The sequence below is a fragment of the Chelon labrosus genome (assembly GCF_963514085.1).
Source record: "Chelon labrosus genome assembly, chromosome: 9".
Lineage (NCBI taxonomy): Eukaryota > Metazoa > Chordata > Actinopteri > Mugiliformes > Mugilidae > Chelon > Chelon labrosus.
This window is the reverse complement of record NC_140359.1, coordinates 29,919,188-29,943,061: the sequence shown is the minus strand read 5'-3', so window position 1 is coordinate 29,943,061 and position 23,874 is coordinate 29,919,188. Positions and strand designations below refer to the sequence as shown.

The 23,874-nt window shown below is 46.8% G+C and overlaps 2 protein-coding genes and 1 long non-coding RNA gene across 3 annotated transcripts in view; 1 reads left to right on the top strand and 2 right to left on the bottom strand.

Annotated features, from left to right (window-relative positions):
• Positions 1-101: 101 nt before the first annotated feature.
• LOC311493548 (zinc finger MIZ domain-containing protein 2-like) lies at positions 102-17,036 on the bottom strand. Its single transcript, XM_084552257.1, has 21 exons — positions 16,692-17,036; positions 12,222-12,317; positions 11,301-11,415; positions 11,011-11,219; positions 9,017-9,176; positions 8,698-8,940; positions 8,455-8,620; positions 8,152-8,270; positions 7,973-8,062; positions 7,699-7,888; positions 6,171-6,312; positions 5,974-6,052; positions 5,746-5,877; positions 5,465-5,570; positions 5,210-5,367; positions 4,815-4,882; positions 4,604-4,672; positions 4,074-4,342; positions 3,542-3,714; positions 3,266-3,463; positions 102-2,196 (listed from the first exon to the last, which is right to left on the bottom strand). Exons 2-21 carry the CDS (start codon positions 12,269-12,271, stop codon positions 2,089-2,091), a joined length of 2,844 nt encoding a protein of 947 aa, XP_084408383.1. The 5' UTR covers positions 12,272-12,317; positions 16,692-17,036; the 3' UTR covers positions 102-2,088.
• LOC311493550 lies at positions 5,428-22,480 on the top strand. The gene is made up of 3 exons (XR_014699243.1): positions 5,428-5,564; positions 5,750-5,808; positions 22,382-22,480. It is a non-coding gene; the product is annotated as an uncharacterized lncRNA (long non-coding RNA).
• The window catches only part of ogdha (oxoglutarate dehydrogenase a), a 29,970-nt gene continuing 28,382 nt past the window's right edge, over positions 22,287-23,874 (bottom strand). The window contains exon 23 of the mRNA XM_084552256.1: positions 22,287-23,849. Within this exon, the coding sequence (XP_084408382.1) occupies positions 23,729-23,849 (121 nt within the window). The 3' untranslated portion in view covers positions 22,287-23,728. The remainder of the gene's footprint in view (positions 23,850-23,874) is intronic.

Genomic DNA, 23,874 nt, shown 5'->3' with positions numbered 1-23,874 from the left:
ACAACGGTCCAATGAGCAACGAGGCAGAACTTAACTGACAATTGTTAGGGCCAATCAGCAGCCAGGACGGCTGACTCGGTCTTGCTACAGGTCTATATATTTTAAGGTGCGTTTGAATCATGTTCCAGACTGACCCGCCTCTGCGGAGTTTGAGTATTTCTGAGCTGTATCGGCTCATAACACCGCCCGGTTCGGTGTCCCGGTGAATAAAGGTAAACTATGCATTATTGGAGTAACGCGCGCCACAGATCAGTGACAGCTCGAGCGTCCAATGCGTGCGGCGCACGAGCTGCGGGAACGTCAAAAACCCTGCAGCGAGAGCGCGCTCCCGCCAAGAATGGGTGCGCGGTCCCGCGGCCAGGGCGCGGTCCATCCAGTTCCGGAAAGAAACAGAAAGTTTCCATGAAAAGTTCTGAGAAAGTAAAAGAGGAAAGTTAATTAAATACTGTAGAGAGCGTCGAAATGCGTCTGAGGTCGATTAATCAATAAATCCACCGACTAATGATCAGGTTCAATCAGCTGATCATTGATTAAATGTGACTCAACCAATCAGTCGTGATCAATAATCAATTAGAGGATCCTCTGTTAACAAATAAAACCTATTTAAATATAAACTTTAAAATAATCCAGATAAATGTCGTTATGTCTGTGTGTTTTATGAATGAAGGATGAATCACTCCATGATTTAATCAGTTTATCTCCAGTAAATTATCTTAAACTTAGTCAGACTCTGAACTGTGTTTTCTTTCTTATTGAGTTCATATTATTTAGGGTTATTGTATTTTTTCTCTAATATTTTATCTTACAACTTTTGTTGGTTGTTTCTGTTGAAACTATTTTCTGTTAGCCTTTAGCTTCTGTTAAAAGTAGCTTCTATTGACCATTCATTTCTGCTAGCTGTTAGCAGTTAGCCTTCCATTATTTTCTTTAGTAAATCACCACTCTTCGTCTGTGTCTTTCCAGTGTGTGTTTATTAAATTACAAAGGTTATTATTCTCGTTACTGAATCATACACTCATCATGTAGAAGCCACCGGACTCACTGAGACATGGAGACACCACAACGCTCTGGACTCTAGTCACTTTACTACACACAGGATGAAGACGATGATGAAGATGATGAAGTCTGGTTTCATTTACAGAGACGAACCCTCTCAGCTCCAGATGTGGTTGAACACTCGGCCACAGAAAGAATGTGAAGAAGAACCGAACCTGGTTCCTCCGACAGTAAACTGACCCCCCACCCTCGACTAAAAACTGGGACGGATGTTTTCACATTTCACATCAGAAAAACGTCCTCCACTCAAACGTGTCAAATAAAAAAAAACAAACGTTTAAAATGGATCAAACCGTATGAACAAATCAAATAATGGAAAATAATTTGTTCATTTGAGATTAAGTTAGAAAATATTCTACTAGAAAGAGCCATTAGCTTCTGCTAGCAGTTAGCGTCTGCTAGCTGTTTACTTCCATTAGTGGCAGCAGCTGTAAGCTGTTAGCATCTGTTAGCAGTCTGGTCAATAAAACGACCAAAATAAAAGTCTAATGTTGAGGATGTTTTATAACTGTAAACAGAAATATGAGTCATGGATGAACTCAGTGACGCTGGAGAAACATTTAATCTGTTTATTAATCTGTTGCTTCTTCCTGTCGGTTTAAATCCAGGTCTGGATTCTGTGGCCGAGTGTGAATTGTCTCTTCGGCGTCTCCTCTATCTCAGACGAGGAGGATTTCTCCTTTAAAGCTTCACCTGATTAAACCTTTTCAATCTCACCACGGCTTTAACTACAAACCACATCCTCCTCCTTTTATTTGGTAAAAACGTTGTGGTCTGTAGTTCAACTCTTTAAATAGTTTGTGTGTCAGCTCCGACAGGGAATGAAGAATGAAGCATCAAATACAGTTCAGAGAATAAAAAACAATAAAATAAAGTTACCATCAAGTTCATAGACGCACATCAAAGACTTTTCATATTTAAAAGTATTTTTTTTCTTTTCTTCTAATTGTTCACTCCATCCTGTGCGGACGGCGGCCATCTTGGACCGGCCGTTGAGTTTGTATATGTTACAGAGAAGTTTTTAATTTGTGTTCAGTTGTTCTCGAACAGCGACAGAAGGTCGTCGTTGTTGTTGTTCGGGAGATCGGGAGGCCCGAGGTACGACAGCAACTCGTCTGGGTTGGTCAACTCCGGAAGCAACTGCAGAAACAAACAGAAGTGGAGGTTCTAGGTGGTGTTCCACAGGGCGCCGTACACGGCCCACTTTATTTTAAATCAAAACAACTTTATAAGTTACCTGAACTTAAAACCGGTATATTTATGATGTGAAAACGATTTAATGAATCTATGAATTTAAATAGCAATGAAAAAAAATTGTCACTCTCCCTAGCCTTCAGCTAATAGCAGCTCTTCCTAGCCTTCAGCTAACAGCAGCTCTCCCTAGCCTCTCGGCTAATAGCAGCTCTCCCTAGCCTCTCGGCTAATAGCAGCTCTTCCTAGCCTTCAGCTAATAGCAGCTCTCCCTAGCCTCTCGGCTAATAGCAGCTCTCCCTAGCCTCTCGGCTAATAGCAGCTCTTCCTAGCCTTCAGCTAATAGCAGCTCTTCCTAGCCTTCAGCTAACAGCAGCTCCTCCTAGCCTCTCGGCTAATAGCAGCTCTCCCTACCCTCTCGGCTAACAGCAGCTCTCCCTAGCCTCTCGGCTAATAGCAGCTCTTCCTAGCCTTCAGCTAACAGCAGCTCCTCCTAGCCTCTCGGCTAATAGCAGCTCTCCCTAGCCTCTCGGCTAATAGCAGCTCTCCCTAGCCTCTCGGCTAATAGCAGCTCCTCCTAGCCTCTCGGCTAATAGCAGCTCTCCCTAGCCTCTCGGCTAATAGCAGCTCTCCCTAGCCTCTCTGCTAACAGCAGCTCTCCCTACCCTCTCGGCTAACAGCAGCTCTCCCTACCCTCTCGGCTAATAGCAGCTCTCCCTAGCCTCTCGGCTAATAGCAGCTCTTCCTAGCCTTCAGCTAATAGCAGCTCTCCCTAGCCTCTCGGCTAATAGCAGCTCCTCCTAGCCTCTCGGCTAATAGCAGTTCTCCCTAGCCTCTCGGCTAACAGCAGCTCTCCCTAGCCTCTCGGCTAACAGCAGCTCTCCCTAGCCTCTCGGCTAACAGCAGCTCTTCCTAGCCTCTCGGCTAACAGCAGCTCTTCCTAGCCTCTCGGCTAATAGCAGCTCTTCCTAGCCTCTCGGCTAATAGCAGCTCTCCCTTATGACCTGTTCCTACTTACATCCAGAGAAGGTTCTGGGACGTCCGCAGACCCACCAAGACCAAAGGAGCTGTCGCCTTGGAGACGGGGATTCTGGTTGCTACGCTGCATCATCTGGTTGTTGCCCCCAATTTGGGAGTTGCCATGGAGACCCTGCGATTGCTGCTGGGAGAGAGGAGCACCATGGGAAGTGGAGTCTAGACGGCCAGGGAGCGACATCTGAGAGGAGAGAGGAGGAGGTTATTGATCTGTGGTCGAGGAGCTATTTGGGTTCTTATTGACGCCGGGGAACCGTACCTGACCAGCCAGTGGGTGAGGGGGAGGTTTGTCGGGGGTGAGGAGGGCGCTGGAGAGCTCCGACTGGTAGGAGAGAGGGGGAGGGCCGGGGGAGGAGAAGTCCCCCCCGACGCCGGGAGTACCAGGGCCGCTGAAGTCTGAGAACCCAGCAGACTGACCGGGATAGGACGGAGCTGGAGGAGGAGGAGGAGCCACAGATCAACATCAGCCAATGACAATAAAACAGACAGACAACATGACAGAAACTGATCCACTGGAAGCTAACTGTTAGCAGTTAGCTTCTGTTAGCAGTTAGCTTCTGTTAGCAGTTAGCTTCTGTTAGCAGTTAGCTTCTGATAGCAGTTAGCTTCTGATAGCAGTTAGCTTCTGATTCACTGATCAGTTGATAAACGTATGTTCTAACTGTGAACAGAGAGCAGTCTTCAGCTGAAACATTTAATCTGTTGATTCTTCTGTAGATGGTCAGCAGAGCGGTGCGTTCAGGTGCAGCAGGACAAGTCGGGATCAGTCAGTAAGTGAAATGAGAGTCTACCTGGTCCGGGGTAGTCCGGCGTGTTGCTTCTGTTACTGCCCCCTGCAGGCAGGGAGGGGTACGGCATCGGGGAGGAGGAGGACGAGGGGGCGGGGCCTAGCGACGCGATCATCTCCATGACGCTGGGAAGGACCATGTGACTGGGGCTCAGCGTCCTGCAGCGCTTCAACACCGGACCATCGGACTCCTCCTTCACATGGATGTCTGGCTTCACCGGGACCGGCTTCCAACTACAGACCGGGTCTATGGTGATCTCCTCATACTCAGAACTGAGGAGGAGGAGGAGGAGGAGGAGCAAGAGGAGGAGGAGGAGCAAGAGGAGGAGGAGGAGGAGGAGGAGGAGGAGCAAGAGGAGGAGGAGGAGCAAGAGGAGGAGGAGGAGTAAGCAGTCTCATTCAGTTCAGAATGAAATTCGTTTCTTTTGTTTCTTTCACCTTTTTTAAAACCAGTCGACAGAAAACGAATCAAACTGATTCTCTGATTAATTCTCTGATTGATTCTCTGATTGATTCTCTGATTGATTCTCTTACTTCTGGACGTAGATGAGGATCCCCAGCATGTACTGGTCGACCTCCAGACCCTCCAGCAGAGCAGTTTTACTGAAAACACAACGACACAAGATCAACATCTGAACTAGAGACCACTAGAGACCACTAGAGACCATTAGAGACAACCAGAGACCACTAGAGACTAGAACCTGAATATCTGGATCCACAGTGAGACATTGAACCATTTCCTTACTTGCACACAGGACACCTCCATGTTCCTCTCTCACAGTTGAGCTGCAGGTACGACTCCAGGTCAAAACACTGTCAACACAGAGACACAGTCAGAGGACAGAGGACAGACACCTGGACAGAGACACAGTCAGAGGACAGACACCTGGACAGAGACACAGTCAGAGGACAGAGGACAGACACCTGGACAGAGACACAGTCAGAGGACAGACACCTGGACAGAGACACAGTCAGAGGACAGACACCTGGACAGAGACACAGTCAGAGGACAGATGACAGACACCTGGACAGAGACACAGTCAGAGGACAGACACCTGGACAGAGACACAGTCAGAGGACTTGCGGAGTTCGATGTGACATCACAGCAGACGGAGGGCTGTGATTGGTCGGAGCTCTGACCTGTATGTGTCGACAGTCGTGGCCTCTGGCAGGAAGCTGGATACGTCGGAAAGTGATCGGACACTTTAACGAGACCCTGATGGCTGTCTGCTCCACGCCGTCCTCCCCATTCAACCCGGGGGTCCCAGGAATTGAACCGCTGCTGAAGTTCCTCTTTACTGGGGGGTGAGGGGGTGAGGGGGTGAGAGAGAGTCAGACATTTTATTGTGAAGGGCTCTGGGTACTTCCTGTTTGATGGAGCAGACAGGAACTCACTCTTAGTGACGCAGTGCTCAGCAGGAAGTAGCCTCTTCTTCATCAGACCCTGGAGCACTGAGCGGACCGAGGGACGATGGACCAGCTGGAGGACGAACAGGTGAGACTGGAGACACAGGTAGAGACACGGTTACCATGACAACTAATAAACTCAAGGAAACCTGCTCTCAGTGAGAGAGAGAGAGAGGACTATAGTCATGCTAAGCTATCTGTTAACAATCTAACAGCACTGCTAAGCGAACAGTTAGCATGCTAAGCTAACAGTGTTCTTGTGTTCTTACACAGCAGCAGGCGGTGACGGTGATCTGGATGGTGTTCCTTCCCGGCTGACACACCTGCTTCAGGTACAAAGGCTTGTGGGACGTTTTGTTGTCACCTCTCTCGATGGTGAGAGGAGTGGCGTTCACGCTCACCTGGAGGTCAAGACAGTAAAGATATGAACAAATAATTCATCTGAGACCAGCTGGGACTCAGAGCCAATCAGTGACTAACAGGAAGTGGAGTCAGACCTGGACGGAGGCGGGCCAGTTGGTGTTCATCTGTCGATCCTCGTGGTGGTAACACTTGAACTGGAGCTCCAGGTCGGGTCTGAAACAAACACATCAACCATCATCCTCTGGGGTCTGTGAAGCGTGTCAGACGTCTGACGTCCTTCCTTTTATTTATTAATGAACTAATTAATAAATAATAATTAGTTCATGTGTACCTCATGATGAGAGTTTTGTAGACCGAGTCTCGGAGCTGGAAGACGTGGTTGCTGACGGCCAGGTTGTGCTCTAATCTGAAGGGCTCTAGGACCACACCGTCCCTCACAGGGAAGGTCAGCCGCAGGTCATCACTGGGGTTACCTAGCAACCGCAGATCAACAAGTCACACACCTGCACACTACCTGTGACAATAATCTGATCATAGTAGGTTTCATCCACTGTAATCAGATTAGTTATGATCAGATTAGTTATGATCAGATTAGTTACGATCAGATTAGTTACGATCAGATTAGTTATGAACAGATCAGTTACGATCAGATTAGTTATGAACAGATCAGTTATAATCAGATTAGTTATGAACAGATCAGTTATAATCAGATTAGTTATGAACAGATCAGTTATAATCAGATTAGTTACGATCAGATTAGTTATGAACAGATCAGTTATAATCAGATTAGTTATGATCAGATTAGTTATAATCAGATTAGTTATGATCAGATGAGTTATGATCAGATCAGTTACAATCAGATTAGTTACGATCAGATTAGTTATAATCAGATTAGTTATGAACAGATCAGTTATAATCAGATTAGTTATGAACAGATCAGTTATAATCAGATTAGTTATGAACAGATCAGTTATAATCAGATTAGTTATGAACAGATCAGTTATAATCAGATTAGTTATGAACAGATCAGTTATAATCAGATTAGTTATAATCAGATCAGTTATGATCAGATTAGTTATAATCAGATTAGTTATGATCAGATGAGTTATGATCAGATCAGTTACAATCAGATTAGTTACGATCAGATTAGTTATAATCAGATTAGTTATGAACAGATTAGTTATGATCAGATTAGTTATGAACAGATCAGTTACGATCAGATTAGTTATGATCAGATTAGTTATAATCAGATCAGTTATGATCAGATTAGTTATAATCAGATTAGTTATGATCAGATTAGTTACAATCAGATTAGTTACGATCAGATTAGTTATAATCAGATCAGTTATGATCAGATTAGTTATAATCAGATTAGTTATGATCAGATGAGTTATGATCAGATCAGTTACAATCAGATTAGTTACGATCAGATTAGTTATAATCAGATTAGTTATGAACAGATTAGTTATGATCAGATTAGTTATGAACAGATCAGTTACGATCAGATTAGTTATGATCAGATTAGTTATAATCAGATCAGTTATGATCAGATTAGTTATAATCAGATTAGTTATGATCAGATCAGTTACAATCAGATTAGTTACGATCAGATTAGTTATAATCAGATTAGTTATAATCAGATTAGTTATGAACAGACTAGTTATGATCAGATTAGTTATAATCAGATTAGTTATGATCAGATTAGTTATGATCAGATTAGTTATGAACAGATCAGTTATGATCAGATTAGTTATGATCAGATTAGTTATGAACAGATTAGTTATGATCAGATGAGTTAATTATTACAAAAATAAAGATACTAATCTGAATAATTCACTTCCTGTTGTATGTGAGCACACCTGTAGGAGGGGGAGGGGCCAGGCTGGCCATGTTGGGTTTGATGTCAGGCAGGAAGGAGGAGGGCGGCGGTTTGACATCACTGTTGCCGGGCGACATGTAGGGCGGGGCCATGGAGCTGCTGGGTGTGATGGGAGGGGTGGGGTTTCCAGGGACTGGTGAGGAGGGGTAACCAGGCAACCCTCGCCCAGGCTAGCAGAGAGAGAGAGAGAGAGAGTTATAATTAACACATAATACAGGCTCTTTCTTCTTCGTTGGTTTAATTCAGACTCTTACCCCTGACGGCTGGTTGAAGGAGCTGTAGACACCACCGGCGCCCCCTGCTGTCAGAGCGTTTAAGCCTCCACCCTGACCATTAAACTGGTCCTGTTATACAAACACAAACAGAATCAGTTTAAAGTCATCAAACCTACTGAGCTCCGATCAGTCCAACTGCTCCGGCCTTCACTGGTCACCTTGTAGTAGGGAGAGCTGGGCGGCCCAGAGGAGGGGTACTGTGGGAGGGGCATCTTATGGGTCTGATAGGAGGGGGAGGAGCCGGAGCGCTGGGGGGCAGAACCTGGACCTCCAGGACCTGCAGGGAACACGGTAAAAAAGAAAAACACAAACTGTGATAGAGACTCTTCTGACAGCGCTAACAGTTTCCATCTGCTTCCAGTCTTTGTGCTAAGCTAGGCTACAGACTGTGTTAAAACTAAAATCTGACAACAGGTCGACACCACGAGGACTTTACTTCCCATCCCCTTCTCATCTCGTACCTGGGTGGTACTGCATGTTGGGGCCGGGGTAGGGGCCGGGGCCGGGGCCGGGGTGACCACCTCCAGCTGAGCCTGGCATCGAACCACCGGCACCACCGGGGCCCGGCATGACGTTGACACCGGAGCCAACAGGGACACCGTACTGCTGAGACATCCCTGGGAACGACTGAGGAGACAGTGAGAGGTTCAGTCATCTGCTCAGTCTGGTCTAATGAGGGACCAATCTGATGAGAACCAACTCACCTCAGAGCCGTAGGGCCGTTTGAGGCCCTGTGAGGGCCTCAGGTGTCCCTGCTGTGGTCCCGGGCCGTAGTTTGGGTGCTGAGGGACTCTCTGTGGGCCCCCTGTAGGGCCGTACATGGGGCCCATTGACTGCGGACCCCTGTTGGGGCCTGGTCCGGGGCCCATTGCTCCAGGGGGCATGCCAGGAGGGCCTCGGGGCCCAGAGTGGGCCATGAACTGGTTGCTGTAGGCGGGACCTCCCATCTGAAACCAAACACATGATCCTTGAATCACCTGACCTGTCCAGGAGGGGGCGCCTGCCCTGGTCCCACCTGCTCACCTGTCCATAGTTCATCTCCTGGTTCTGTTTCTCCTGAATGGCGGCGACTGTTGCCGTGGCGGTGGCGGTTGCCGTGGCAGCAGCAGCAGCCACAGCGGCGGCGGCGGCAGCTTGAGTGAAGTCAGTGGAGCCTCTGGAGCCACCGGGGTTGGACTGGTAGCTGCAGACAGGTCAGGGGTCAGAGGTCAGAGGTCAGAGTGGATACTGGCTTTAACCTGTCGAGTCTGAGAACGTTACTGAGACATAAACATCAGATACAGACACATGTAGAGGACGTCTGATTGGTCGTCCTCCAGAGTCAGACCAGAGATCAGACCAGAGATCAGACCAGAGTCAGACCAGAGATCAGACCAGAGTCAGACCAGAGATCAGACCAGAGTCAGACCAGAGATCAGACCAGAGATCAGACCAGAGATCAGACCAGAGTCAGACCAGAGATCAGACCAGAGTCAGACCAGAGTCAGACCAGAGATCAGACCAGAGTCAGACCAGAGATCAGACCAGAGATCAGACCAGAGTCAGACCAGAGATCAGACCAGAGTCAGACCAGAGATCAGACCAGAGATCAGACCAGAGTCAGACCAGAGATCAGACCAGAGTCAGACCAGAGATCAGACCAGAGATCAGACCAGAGATCAGACCAGAGTCAGACCAGAGATCAGACCAGAGTCAGACCAGAGTCAGACCAGAGATCAGACCAGAGATCAGACCAGAGTCAGACCAGAGATCAGACCAGAGTCAGACCAGAGTCAGACCAGAGATCAGACCAGAGTCAGACCAGAGATCAGACCAGAGATCAGACCAGAGTCAGACCAGAGATCAGACCAGAGTCAGACCAGAGATCAGACCAGAGATCAGACCAGAGTCAGACCAGAGATCAGACCAGAGTCAGACCAGAGATCAGACCAGAGATCAGACCAGAGATCAGACCAGAGTCAGACCAGAGATCAGACCAGAGATCAGACCAGAGATCAGACCAGAGTCAGACCAGAGTCAGACCAGAGATCAGACCAGAGTCAGACCAGAGATCAGACCAGAGTCAGACCAGAGATCAGACCAGAGATCAGACCAGAGATCAGACCAGACCAGAGATCAGACCAGAGATCAGACCAGAGATCAGACCAGAGATCAGACCAGAGATCAGACCAGAGTCAGACCAGAGTCAGACCAGAGATCAGACCAGAGTCAGACCAGAGATCAGACCAGAGATCAGACCAGAGATCAGACCAGAGATCAGACCAGAGTCAGACCAGAGATCAGACCAGAGATCAGACCAGAGATCAGACCAGAGATCAGACCAGAGTCAGACCAGAGATCAGACCAGAGATCAGACCAGAGATCAGACCAGAGTCAGACCAGAGATCAGACCAGAGTCAGACCAGAGTCAGACCAGAGATCAGACCAGAGTCAGACCAGAGATCAGACCAGAGATCAGACCAGAGTCAGACCAGAGATCAGACCAGAGTCAGACCAGAGATCAGACCAGAGATCAGACCAGAGTCAGACCAGAGATCAGACCAGAGTCAGACCAGAGATCAGACCAGAGATCAGACCAGAGATCAGACCAGAGTCAGACCAGAGATCAGACCAGAGATCAGACCAGAGATCAGACCAGAGTCAGACCAGAGTCAGACCAGAGATCAGACCAGAGATCAGACCAGAGTCAGACCAGAGATCAGACCAGAGTCAGACCAGAGATCAGACCAGAGATCAGACCAGAGATCAGACCAGAGATCAGACCAGACCAGAGATCAGACCAGAGATCAGACCAGAGATCAGACCAGAGATCAGACCAGAGATCAGACCAGAGATCAGACCAGAGTCAGACCAGAGTCAGACCAGAGATCAGACCAGAGTCAGACCAGAGATCAGACCAGAGATCAGACCAGAGATCAGACCAGAGATCAGACCAGAGTCAGACCAGAGTCAGACCAGAGATCAGACCAGAGATCAGACCAGAGATCAGACCAGAGTCAGACCAGAGTCAGACCCACCTTCCTGTGTACCCCCCCGGTCCTCCAGCGTAGCCCCCAGTCGTCCGGCTGTACATGCCCTGGTTCATGTAGCCTTTGCCGGGCTCCCCGTAGCCCTGCTGGCCCATGTAGCCTCCCGGCCCCCCGGCCATGCCTGGCCCCCCGGGGCCCTGCATCATGGGCCCCCCACCTGGGTTGGCCCCCGGCCCCATCACCCCTCCACCCAGACCCTGAAAGACACAGAAACACAGCTGAGTTTCTCTCTCATGGAGATGACGAGCTTCTTCTTCTTCTTTCCTGGGGGGTCGTACCTGGCTGGCCGAGGGGTTGGTCACTCCCCAGACCGTGGTGACCACAGACAGGGATCCTGTGGGCTGATTGGTGGGCTGCTGCCAGCTGGAGGGGTCATAGGGGTATGAGCCGTCGCTGCAGACATTGAGGGAGGGGGGCAGATAACGTTCCACTCATTAGAGAACGTTTAAAAGCAGTCAGTGGACGTACAGACGGGTTCTGAACCCTAACCCCCCCTGATTAAATCAGCTGGTCATCAGTCAGTTCAGTCTGCAGGACGCTAATGTCATCAGGGGTGTGTGTGTGTGTGTGTGTGTGTGGGTGTGTTACCTGTGTGTGTGTGTGTGTGTGTGTGTGTGTGTGTTACCTGTGTGTGTGTGTGTGTGTGTGTGTGTTACCTGTGTGTGTGTGTGTGTGTGTGTGTTACCTGTGTGTGTGTGTGTGAGGTGTGTGTGTATGTGTGTTACCTGTGTGTGTGTGTGTGTGTGTGTGTTACCTGTGTGTGTTACCTGTGTGTGTGTGTGTGTGTTACCTGTGTGTGTGTGTGTGTGTTACCTGTGTGTGTGTGTGTGTGAGGTGTGTGTGTGTGTGTGTGTGTGTTACCTGTGTGTGTGTGTGTTACCTGTGTGTGTGTGTGTGTTACCTGTGTGTGTGTGTGTGTGTGTGTGTTACCTGTGTGTGTGTGTGTGTGTTACCTGTGTGTGTGTGTGTGTGTGTGTGTGTTACCTGTGTGTGTTACCTGTGTGTGTGTGTGTGTGTGTTACCTGTGTGTGTGTGTGTGTGTGTGTGTGTTACCTGTGTGTGTTACCTGTGTGTGTGTGTGTGTGTGTTACCTGTGTGTGTGTGTGTTACCTGTGTGTGTGTGTGTTACCTGTGTGTGTGTGTGTGTGTGTGTTACCTGTGTGTGTGTGTGTGTGTGTGTGTGTGTGTGTGTGTGTTACCTGTGTGGGTTGTTGCCCAGTCCGGCCTTCATCTGGTTCAGAGGGTTCATGGTCGATGGAGTCCAGTCACAGAGAGACAGGTAGACTGCTGACAGACTGACAGACAGACAGGTGTTAGTCGTCTCCTGTCAGATGATACTACATTTCCCATCAGCCCTTTCTCCAACAAGTCTATTAAAAATGATTTAGGTTTGTTGATCACTTGCAGCTTTTAATTTATATCTTAAAAAATACATTACCCACAATGCAGCTGAGGAATAAAACGAGTGTTACAGTATAAGGACGTCCTGAACACGAGCGGGACAGACTGAGACATTTTCTAAACGATCTTGAGTCGTTATTTGTTTGAGGTCTGTCATAAACAAAAACTACTTCTTCTTCTTCTTCTGTTTTAATGGCGGTTGGCTCAAATCAAAAAATTAAAGAAGAAGAAGAAGAAGAAGAAGACTCTGAGTGTGTTCGGAGCAATCAGTGACCAATCAGAATCAACTCTGGACGTTAATCAACAACATCTTTACTCATTTAACTGAATAAATCTAAACTCTGAGATCAATCATCAGGTAAAGTTTGGATCTTCATCTTCTAATGTGTTATTAGGAGAAAACGTTTTTAACAAAGAATTAATTTACTGCTCTGAAAATAATGAACAGATGAAACATCAGCTCCCTCTGAATGAGACCAGATCTAAAACCAGACAGAGAAGAAGAACTGATGAGAACCGGATCCGTTCTAGATGAACCCGTCCTCCAGCTCAGAGGACGGGTTCATCTAGAACGGATCCGGTTCTGATCTGTTCTAGATGAACCCGTCCTCCCGTTCAGAGGTTTCCTTCCAGACTGTGACTAAAATCTTCCATCTGGTATAAAATCAACGTTAAAGAATCTTCCCTGGTGAATATTTTCTTAGTTCATCAGATCAACAAACAGCTCAGAGTGACACCTCGCCTTCCAACAAACCATCTCTGTCTGAATGTAAACAGGAAACAGCTGTTTCCTCGTCACATTAAAAGACAAATGGGAGCTCACATTAAAAAGGATGATTTCTGAATGGAGTCTGGTGTGGTGTTTACTTGGTACTTCACTTTAAATCATATAATATCTTTAGGAACGTGATGTTCTTCTGTTCCACTCAATTATATTTAAACTTTTTATTCTTAAATGAAAAACCTGCGACAGGAAACAGACTGGTGACTTTTAAATGAACATCAACTTTAGCTTCAGGACAAAACGTGAAGACTTTCTGTAAACGTCACAAAAACACGATCAGCTCCAAGCTCCATGTTTTTATTTTCCAGTGAAGCTGCTATAAATCTGAGTAATTAACCTTTTCACTTCCTGGTTCGCTCAGTGATAAAAACACACCGGCCGTCAATCAGTTCAGAAGTCCATAGAGAAAAGGCTCGATTCTGTAGATACTATCAGCAGTAAAGAGGGCGAGTCCTCACACTCGCACGCGTTCAACCAAACAGGTCAAACAACTGAACACAAACACAGAGCAGCTGAGAACCACACCTGAGCCATGTGACTCACCTGAGCTCAGCGCTACCTGCTGGACCTGCCGCCAGTTTCACCGAGTCTCTACAACGAGTCTCTACAGCGAGTCTCTACAGCGAGTCTCTACAGCGAGTCTCTACAACGAGTCTCTACAGCGAGTCTCTACAGCGAGTCTCTACAGCGAGTCTCTACAACGAGTCTCTACAACGAGTCTCTACAGCGAGTCTCTACAACGAGTCTCTACAGCGAGTCTCTACAACGAGTCTCTACAGCGAGTCTCTACAACGAGTCTCTACAACGAGTCTCTACAACGAGTCTCTACAGCGAGTCTCTACAACGAGTCTCTACAGCGAGTCTCTACAGCGAGTCTCTACAGCGAGTCTCTACAGCGAGTCTCTACAACGAGTCTCTACAACGAGTCTCTACAACGAGTCTCTACAACGAGTCTCTACAGCGAGTCTCTACAGCGAGTCTCTACAACGAGTCTCTACAACGTGTTTCTGTTCGTTCAGAGAAGAAGAAACTCACTCATTCACTGATGAAGCTGAGGAACACCTGTACTGATCCATAATAATATAACTGAATATCTTTGGTCCAACAAAACACTTGGAGACATCATTTTAAACATGTGACGGACGATTCTGACGATGAATTCCTTCAATAACTAATGAAACGTGATGAATATCTGCTGATCTGATGCTTTCTTTGTTTCGGTTTATTAAATATCTGAGAATGTTTTAGGTGAAATGTATTAAATATAGATTCATTGATTATTAATATAAAGTCAGAGGTTATACAGGAAGTGGGACGACCAATCAGAAGTCAGATAGATCAGCTGCACCTGTAGTTTGATGTTTTATTCATTTCATTCACAGAACAGCTGATCCAAACGGAGCGTTTAGTTAATCACGTCGGTGGAAATGTCACTGACATGGAAATCTGGTTTCACTTTCACATTAAAGAATTTATTTATTTATTTTATTTATTTTTAACAACTTTTCCTTCAAAGTTAAATCCCATCGATTACGATTCCGTTTACAGAAATAATAAAAGCAGGGAAACGTCCGGCAGGTTTCACAGACTGAGGCTCTGAGCCGTTAACACACATCAGCAATAATTAGTTCTGACTGAGTTTAACTGGAATTAAAACTAGAAGGCAACAAACAGCTGGAACGACTGATCACTTCCTGATAAACAAAGCTTGTGATTGGACGAGACGGAGCCAACATGGCTGCCACAGAGCAGAGCAGATATATGAATTAACAAATAAATATAACATTTACCAAGCTTTTTGACTGACCAGAAGTTTGAGTTACAACTACCAGTTTAATTAATACCAAACACCTGTTGGTCACATGACCAGAGACACCTGCTCCTCCTCCTCCAGGTGAGTTTAAACTCACCTACAAACAGAACATCAGCTGATGCTACAATAAACCGTTCAATGTTCAACAAACTCAAAAAGACTTGTTCACTTTTCATTTTAAATAATATTCTAAATATTTATTTATTTTAAATGTAACTAATAATTAAAAACTAAAACTATGAAACAGCAGTTATCAGTTAGCAGCTTACACTATTATACTTTAATGTTTAATTTTTGTCTCTGCTGTAGTTTTAGACAAATGATTCATATTAAACATGAAGCATCAGGACACTTTAATAACTGGTTAATAACTGGTTAATAACTGATTAATAACTGATTAATAACTGGTTAATAACTGGTTAATAACTGGTTAATAACTGATTAATAACTGATTAATAACTGTTAATAACATCCAGCATGAAGGTGAACACAGCGTTTAAAGTGTAGAAACATTAAATATGAAGCAGAGCGTTTCAGCAACATGTGTTTATTGTAATAATTATATTACTGATATTGGCTAAAATGATTTAATTAATTAAAACAATTAAATTTTTAATCATTTTTAACTCGTTTTTCTGCTCATTGTGACTGAAGATTTAACTTCTTATTATTTTCCAGTACAGGGTTTAGTCTCTTTATAGAAACGTTCTTCCTTTTATACATTTAAATTTAAATATTTTGATTTTATTCTCAGTAAATGTTTAGAGTTGATGCTGAGACTAATCATCTTCCATCAAAGAATATATTATATATTTTTATTATTAGAAGGTTTTAACCTCTTTCCTAATAATGAACTAATATTTTATTAAATATAAATCATTTATTTCCATCAAACTGCCTCAGTCTTCAAACTACCAACTACAAGAGCCGCGTGCCCGCTACACACGCACGCGCCTGCTACTAACGGCTACTATTTCTGATAAATGAACCGGGACCGGTCCCGGTTAGGACGGACCGGTCCCGGTAAAGACGGGCCGGTCCCGGTAAAGACGGGCCGGTCCCGGTCGAACCCCGCAAACAAAATGACCGAGTCCGGGGAGACATTTTGAGATTCCCTGCGGTGTTGCAACTGGGGAAGCTAATGCTAGCATGCTAACATGCTAACATGCTAACAGCCAGCTCCCTGCGTTCACAGCGGCAGGGAAATGAGGCTTCTCCTAGCTAGCTAGCGCCGTTGGTTAGCTTTAGCATGCTAACGAGATGACAACAGTTCACAGCGACTAAACAGCCGCAAATATTCCACCAAACACTGTTATTTAAAGAGACGACGAACCGAACAACAAGCTTCATTTAATGTGATAAATCTGACACGTTTACGGAGAATATCATGATCCATTATCAACATTTACCGAGCTAGCCTGTTAGCCTGGCTAGCCCAGCGTTCTCTGACAATGGAATGTTGCGATGCTAACGTTAGCCACCAGCTAGCTTCTTCCTCCGACACAAAACATTTACTAATGTTCGTGAACAGCGAACAGCCCGGTGGTAGAATCCTAACCGGTACATTCCGGTTAATAGCCCCGTATTCCGGCACCGGTTACACACACACACACACACACACACACACACACAGACACAACGGCGGGACATATTTCCACACCGCCGACCTACCTCCTCTACTTCCCCGGTGTCCGAGCCCTGCTCCGGGGCTCCGCAGTCTGAGCTCCTCGGGGCCTCCGGGACATCAAGAACCGAGCGCACCCAAAGCCCGGGCGGTGACAGACGCCCCGGATGATCCACAGAAGAGTTTAAATCCCACACGGAGCCCTGCTCTGTGCTCTCTGCTCTCTGCTCCCCGGCCGCCGACCTCTGCGTCTGATTATCCGGCTTCAGCAGGCGACACCATCCCCGCAGCTCCAGGACACTTCACCCGGACAGGAACGAGACGACGGCGGTTAGTACGGGTCACACTGAGGGACAGGATCAGACTCACGGGGCGTCCTCTGCATCTCTGCCGGCGGAGAGAGGACGGAGCAGGTTAACCAGGAGGGAGAGAGGGAGGGGGGGAGAGAGGGAGGAGGGAGGGGGAGGAGGGAGAGAGAGAGGGAGGGAGGGAGACTGGGGGAGAAAGAGGGAGGGGGGGGGGAGACAGACAGAGAGAGAGAGAGAGAAAGAGGGAGGGAGGGAGGGAGGCAGAGGGAGGGGGGCAGAGAGGGAGGGAGGGAGGAGGGAGAGAGAGAGGGGGAGGAGGGAGAGAGAGAGGGAGGGAGGGAGACTGGGGGAGAAAGGGGGGGGGAGGCGGAGGGAGGGAGAGGGAGAGAGAGGGAGGGAGGGGGAGGAGGGAGAGAGAGAGGCAGGGAGGGAGACTGGGGGAGAAAGAGGGAGGGGGGGGGGAGACAGACAGAGAGAGAGAGAGAGAAAGAGGGAGGGAGGGAGGGAGGCAGAGGGAGGGGGGCAGAGAGGGAGGGAGGGAGGAGGGAGAGAGAGAGGGGGAGGAGGGAGAGAGAGAGGGAGGGAGGGAGACTGGGGGAGAAAGGGGGGGGGAGGCGGAGGGAGGGAGAGGGAGAGAGAGGGAGGGAGGGGGAGGAGGGAGAGAGAGAGGCAGGGAGGGAGACTGGGGGAGAAAGAGGGAGGGGGGGGGAGACAGACAGAGAGAGAGAGAGAGAAAGAGGGAGGGAGGGAGGGAGGCAGAGGGAGGGGGGCAGAGAGGGAGGGAGAGAAAGAGGGAGGAGGGAGAGGGGGGGAGGAGGGAGGCAGAGGGAGGGAGGGAGAGAGAGAGAGAGAGAGAGAGAGAAACAGGGAGGGAGGGAGGGAGACTGGGGGAGAAAGGGGGGGGAGGGAGGAGGGAGGCAGAGAGAGAGAGAGAGAGAGAAAGAGGGAGGGAGGGGGCGAGGGGGAGAGAGAGAGAGAGGGAGGGAGGGAGAGAAAGGGGGGAGGAGGGAGACAGAGGGAGGGAGAGAGAGAGAGAGAGGAGGAGGGGGGGGGAGTGGGGGGGAGGGAGGGAGAGAGAGAAAGAGAGGGGGGAGGGGGCGAGGGGGAGAGAGAGAGAGAGGGAGGGAGGGAGAGAAAGGGGGGAGGAGGGAGACAGAGGGAGGGAGAGAGAGAGAGAGAGGAGGAGGGGGGGGGGAGTGGGGGGGAGGGAGGGAGAGAGAGAAAGAGAGGGGGGGGTAAATGGAGAGAGAGAGGGTGAGAGGGAGAGAGGAGGGAGACAGAGGGAGGGAGGGAGGGAGAGAAGGGGGAGGGGACACAGGGAGGGAGCTACTCCTGGATCAGAACCATCAACAGCTGCTGGTTGCCTTGGAGACATGATCCAGATGTTGGAACCAGATGGAAAGACTCTCACATGATAAGATCTAGTTCTAGATCTAGTTCAGATCAGTTTCTAGTTTAGTTTGGTTCTCAGAATCTTTTAAAAGTCTCTCATTACTAATGAACAGACATCACTGATTCATGTGATCATTTCTACTAGTGGTTGAATGAAGGAGTTAAACTCCTCTTCCTCAGATCAGCCCTGTTGAGTAGGTGGTCTTTAATGTGACCCAGGACTCATTGTGTGTTCACACTACCAAAGGAAGGAGGTCACATGTGTCCCAGACCACCTCCACATGTGGACTGACACCAGATCAGTGTTCACACCTGGACCTGTTTAACCTGGACTCTAGAGACCAGATCAGTGTTCACACCTGGACCTGTTTAACCTGGACTCTAGAGACCAGATCAGTGTTCACACCTGGACCTGTTTAACCTGGACTCTAGAGACCAGATCAGTGTTCACACCTGGACTCTAGAGACCAGATCAGCGTTCACACCTGGACTCTAGAGACCAGATCAGAGTTCACACCTGGACCTGTTTAACCTGGACTCTAGAGACCAGATCAGTGTTCACACCTGGACTCTAGAGACCAGATCAGCGTTCACACCTGGACTCTAGAGACCAGATCAGAGTTCACACCTGGACCTGTTTAACCTGGACTCTAGAGACCAGATCAGTGTTCACACCTGGACTCTAGAGACCAGATCAGTGTTCACACCTGGACCTGTTTAACCTGGACTCTAGAGACCAGATCAGTGTTCACACCTGGACTCTAGAGACCAGATCAGCGTTCACACCTGGACTCTAGAGACCAGATCAGCGTTCACACCTGGACTCTAGAGACCAGATCAGAGTTCACACCTGGACCTGTTTAACCTGGACTCTAGAGACCAGATCAGTGTTCACACCTGGACTCTAGAGACCAGATCAGTGTTCACACCTGGACCTGTTTAACCTGGACTCTAGAGACCAGATCAGCGTTCACACCTGGACTCTAGAGACCAGATCAGTGTTCACACCTGGACTCTAGAGACCAGATCAGAGTTCACACCTGGCTCCAGGTCTCTCAGGACAGATGTTAATATCTGGTCTGATATTTATTAAATTTAAATCATTGTGATCCTGGTTTTCTAAACATTTACCTACAGATTGTTTTTATTTCTTCTTCTTCTTCCTAATTAAATGTTTTTTCTCTATTTTTTTTTCTTGTTGCAGAGAGAAAGATAGTTCCTACATTTCCCACAATGCACCTAGAAACAGTCTCCCTCCAGCTTCCTGTCTGACTCGGACAGGAAGTCTGATGACATCACGGTGACCCCCTCCCCTCTTAGAAAACACACACACACACACACACACACACACACACACACTTTATTGTTTCTATTCTAACAGATCACTTATGATAATTTGCCTTTTAAAATTGAAAATGACAGATTTACATATCTGGGAATAGAAATAGCTCAATTAAAGCTGTTTTCCAGTCTAACTACAGGTCTGTCTTAGATCAAACCAAAACTGATCTGGATAGGTGGTCAATAATTCCATTCTCACTGGCAGGACGGATAAATGCAGTGAAGATGACTGTAATGCCCAGGTTTCTTTATTTATTCCAAATGATTCCCATTTTTCTGCCCAAATCCTATTTTGCTCAGCTGGATCGCTTTATCTCTTTGTTCATATGGAACAAAAAACCTGCACGTATAAGGAAAGCAAGCTGGAGAGAGCTAAATCTGATGCTGGTTTGGGTTTACCTATTTCTTATTTTACTATTGGGCAGCTAATGTTGTCAAGCTGACGTATTGGATAACCATGTTTGCAGATAAGGAGGGTCCAGTCTGGACTGATATGGAACTGAGAGCTACACTCCCAGTTTCTCCGATTTCGATCTTAACGGCTCCTCTCCCACTAAATATCAAAGCACCTGAGCTGAACTCAGATTTGGTGGTTCAAAATTCGATTAAGATCTGGGGTCAATTCAGGAAACATTTTAATTTGACAAATACATGTAGCTTCTCTCCAATAATGTTTAATCATCTTTTTGCACCATCTCAAATAGATCACTCATTTGCAGCTTGGCACAGAAGTGGCTTGGTCTTCTTTCGAGATCTCTTCACTGAGGATGGCTTTGTTTCATTTAAATCATTTACCTAAGTCTCACTACTTCAGATACCTTCAGGCTCGGAGTTTTGCCTCTACATTTTTCTCAGGGTACCCATCTCCACCCTCTAAAGACCGACTGTATTTAGTTCTTAATGTGAGTCAACCCACTAAAAGAGCAATATCAAAGATCTCTGCATTAATTCTTGATAGCTGCCCTCATACATGGGAAGGAGAGGTCGGAGAAATGATACCAGAAGACACCTGGAAAAATACCATACAGCGTAAACACACATCTTCTCTCTGTATTAGACATGGCTTGATTCAATTTAAGGTTGTCCACAGGTTGCATTATTCTAATGACAGACTGTCTAAATTATACCCTAATGTTGCACCAAACTGTCCTCGATGTCTTTATTCTCCTGTTTCCTTGGGGCACATGTTTTGGTCATGTCCATCTTTGTATGGTTTTTGGTCATCAGTTTTTCAGTCACTGTCAGCTATATCTGGCGAATCACTGCGGCCTGACCCTTTGATAGCTGAAGCTCTCCCACCTCCATAAAAATGCAATAGCCTTTGCCTCGTTGCATGCCCGCCGTCTGATACTGCTGAACCCTCCTTCCTATGTCCATTGGATTAGAGAGGTGATGTTGGGATTAGCTCTGGAAAAAATTAGGTATACAGTGCACGGCTTGGAGGGTAAATATGACAGAACCTGGTCACAGGTCATAACTCATATCAAGAGTCTGCCTTTTGCCTGATTCAGTGTTTTTTATTTGTTGGTAATTTATTTTCTCGCTCTTTTCTCTGACTGCCGTCCCTCGTCTCCTCAATGCCCGTATTCTGACTGTTGGGATTTATTTATTTTTTTACTTCTCTCATGTGCCAGAGGTCCGGATGTTGGTGCTATAATGATCAACACAGATTGGTTTGAGGTTTTTTTGTTTGTTTGTTTGTTTTTTTCTTTTTTTTTTTGTATTGTGTATACCTGTTTTCTTATTTGTGGGGATGCCACCTGGATGGGGGTGGGGGGTTGTGGGGTGGGGTTCACAACTTTTGTAAGAAATGCTGAACTTATGTCAATGTTTTGTTGAAAATTATAAATAAAGTTGTAAAAAAAAAAAAAAAAAGAAAACACACAAACACACACACACACACACACACTTTGTGAGGACCTTCCATTGACATAATACATCCTCTGACCTCTGACCTCTGACCTTTACCCTAAAACCAAGTCTGATCGAATTTAATCCTCAAGTTGTGGGGACATTTTTTCCTTCTGGACAACGCTGGTACTCGGTCCCCACAAACCAATAAAAACACAAGATGTGGCTGTGATCTAGCATCTGTTGCCGTGGTAACAGACACACCTGACAGTAACAAGATGGAGATAAAAGAGGAGGAAGAGGAGGAGGAAGAGGAGAACAAAGGAATTCAACAAGAGATCAGACGATGGAGACAAGCAGACGTTCATCGGTCCCGGGCTCAGAGTCTCTTCTTCCATCCGTCACATCCTGTGACGTAGTGATTCTTATATTAATGAACGTGTTAATCATCGTTTTATTATATTAACAGGATGCAGTTCCTCTAGTGTCCACCAGGCGGAGCTGTGCTCTGCAGCGCCCCCCTGTGGAGGCTACTTCCTGCTTTAGTATTTTACCTGTAGTGAAGCCGTTTGTCCGGCAGAGGGCAGAGTGACACCTTCAACAAGTCACACCAGACTCCATTGAAAATCCAGCTCATTTTAAGCCTGTTTAAATCTGGTCATAATATGAAGGTTGTAAATATTCAGTCTAAACTTTCAGACGTTTTATTTTATAAATGAAGTCAACAAAGCTTCAGACACACGGAGCAGCTTCAGTACATACAGCATTCTTTATTGAATGAAGCAAAATAATGAACTTCAATCCCCTAATATGAAAATAAATAAGTCATTTTCTTTGTCTCACAGGAGCCCAGAACTCCGCCTGCAGCTGATTTCATCCTCCACCACGACTTCTTCTTCTTCTTCCTGCTTCCTGTCGACAGAGTTCGTTCAGCTGCTCGGCAGACGACACAAAAAAGAAAATAAATGAAAGAAAAGAATAAATCCTAAAAACCAGAGACGCTGCGATGCTTTTTGCTTTTTGGCACGGGATGAAAGAGGAGAGAAGAGGGGACGAGAGGCGGCGGCCATAATCAATAATCAGCAGATGGTGCAGCGAGAACTCAGATATCCCTTCAAAATAAAAGACGATAAAACCTTAAGCGTTGCCATGGTGACTAATAACAGACTTCTCCTTAGAGACACACACACCTGCTGCCTGTAGTGATTCTCACTCCTCACTCCCTGCTAGCCGGACGCCCATTGGTTCTTAATGGGGGAGCGCTAACGATGCTAACCAGCAATTTATTATTATATTTAAAAACTTAAAATATTTCCTGTGACCTTTCAGGACATTTAGGATGAAGAAGATGAACTGATCATGTGTCAGTGACAGAGGGAGTGATGATGATGATGATGATGAAGGTCTAGAGGGTGAAAAGCTGGACGGAGGACGTCGTGTCAATAAAGGTTTAGATTCAGGATCAGTTCCACCAGAACCAAAACTACAGTGGTTCTACTCTGAACCAGACTCCATGGAAAAGGTTCTACGTTCTAGGAAACAGATTCTGAAAACTGAACCTTTGAGAAGTTTGTTTCAGTCTCGTTCAGACGTATTAACATCCGTCCTGATTGATCTGATCTCAGCTGTAATAACTCTGGTGTCTTTATCTCCTTCATCACCAGATGTTTGTTCCTCATCAGAGACCTGGTTCCTCTGAGGACGAAGCTTCAGGGTTCAGGTCTAATCTGAGTCTTTGTCTCATAAATCAATCAGATCTTAACATGTGAGAGTCTTTCCATCTTGTTCCAACATCTGGATCATGTCTCCAAGTCAACAAGCAGCTGTTGATGGTCCTGATCCAGCGGTAGGTAGAGATCCATTAGAGACAGCAGCTGTGACCACATGATGGCGCTGTAACTTCAGTCGGGTCAGTTGAGATCAGATCAGAGGAGGGATGTTAACGTGACGTCTGACCTGACATGCTGAGGCTGAATCTGTTTAATCAAAGCAGCTGAATCATAAACATCATAGAAAACCTAAAAACATGAAGATTGTGAAGCAGCTTCTGAACTGTTTCCTGTTTACAACCAGATGGGACAGAGTTAAAGTTTAATGATCTTGTGATGAACTGATAGATCTGTATGTGGTGACGGCGTGGGTGGAGGGTGGAGGGTGGGGGTGAGGGTGGGGGTGTGTTCCAGGTCTCAGGTTTACTCCTGGTCTTTGAACGCGTCCAGGCCGAAGGCGTTGTCCAGGAAACGCCGCAGCTCCATCAGGTGGGTGTTCTTGTTTCCTGTCGCCGGAGCCGCCGCCGGCCCTCGGCCAGCGTACCTGAGGAGCACAGAGGAAGAGGTCA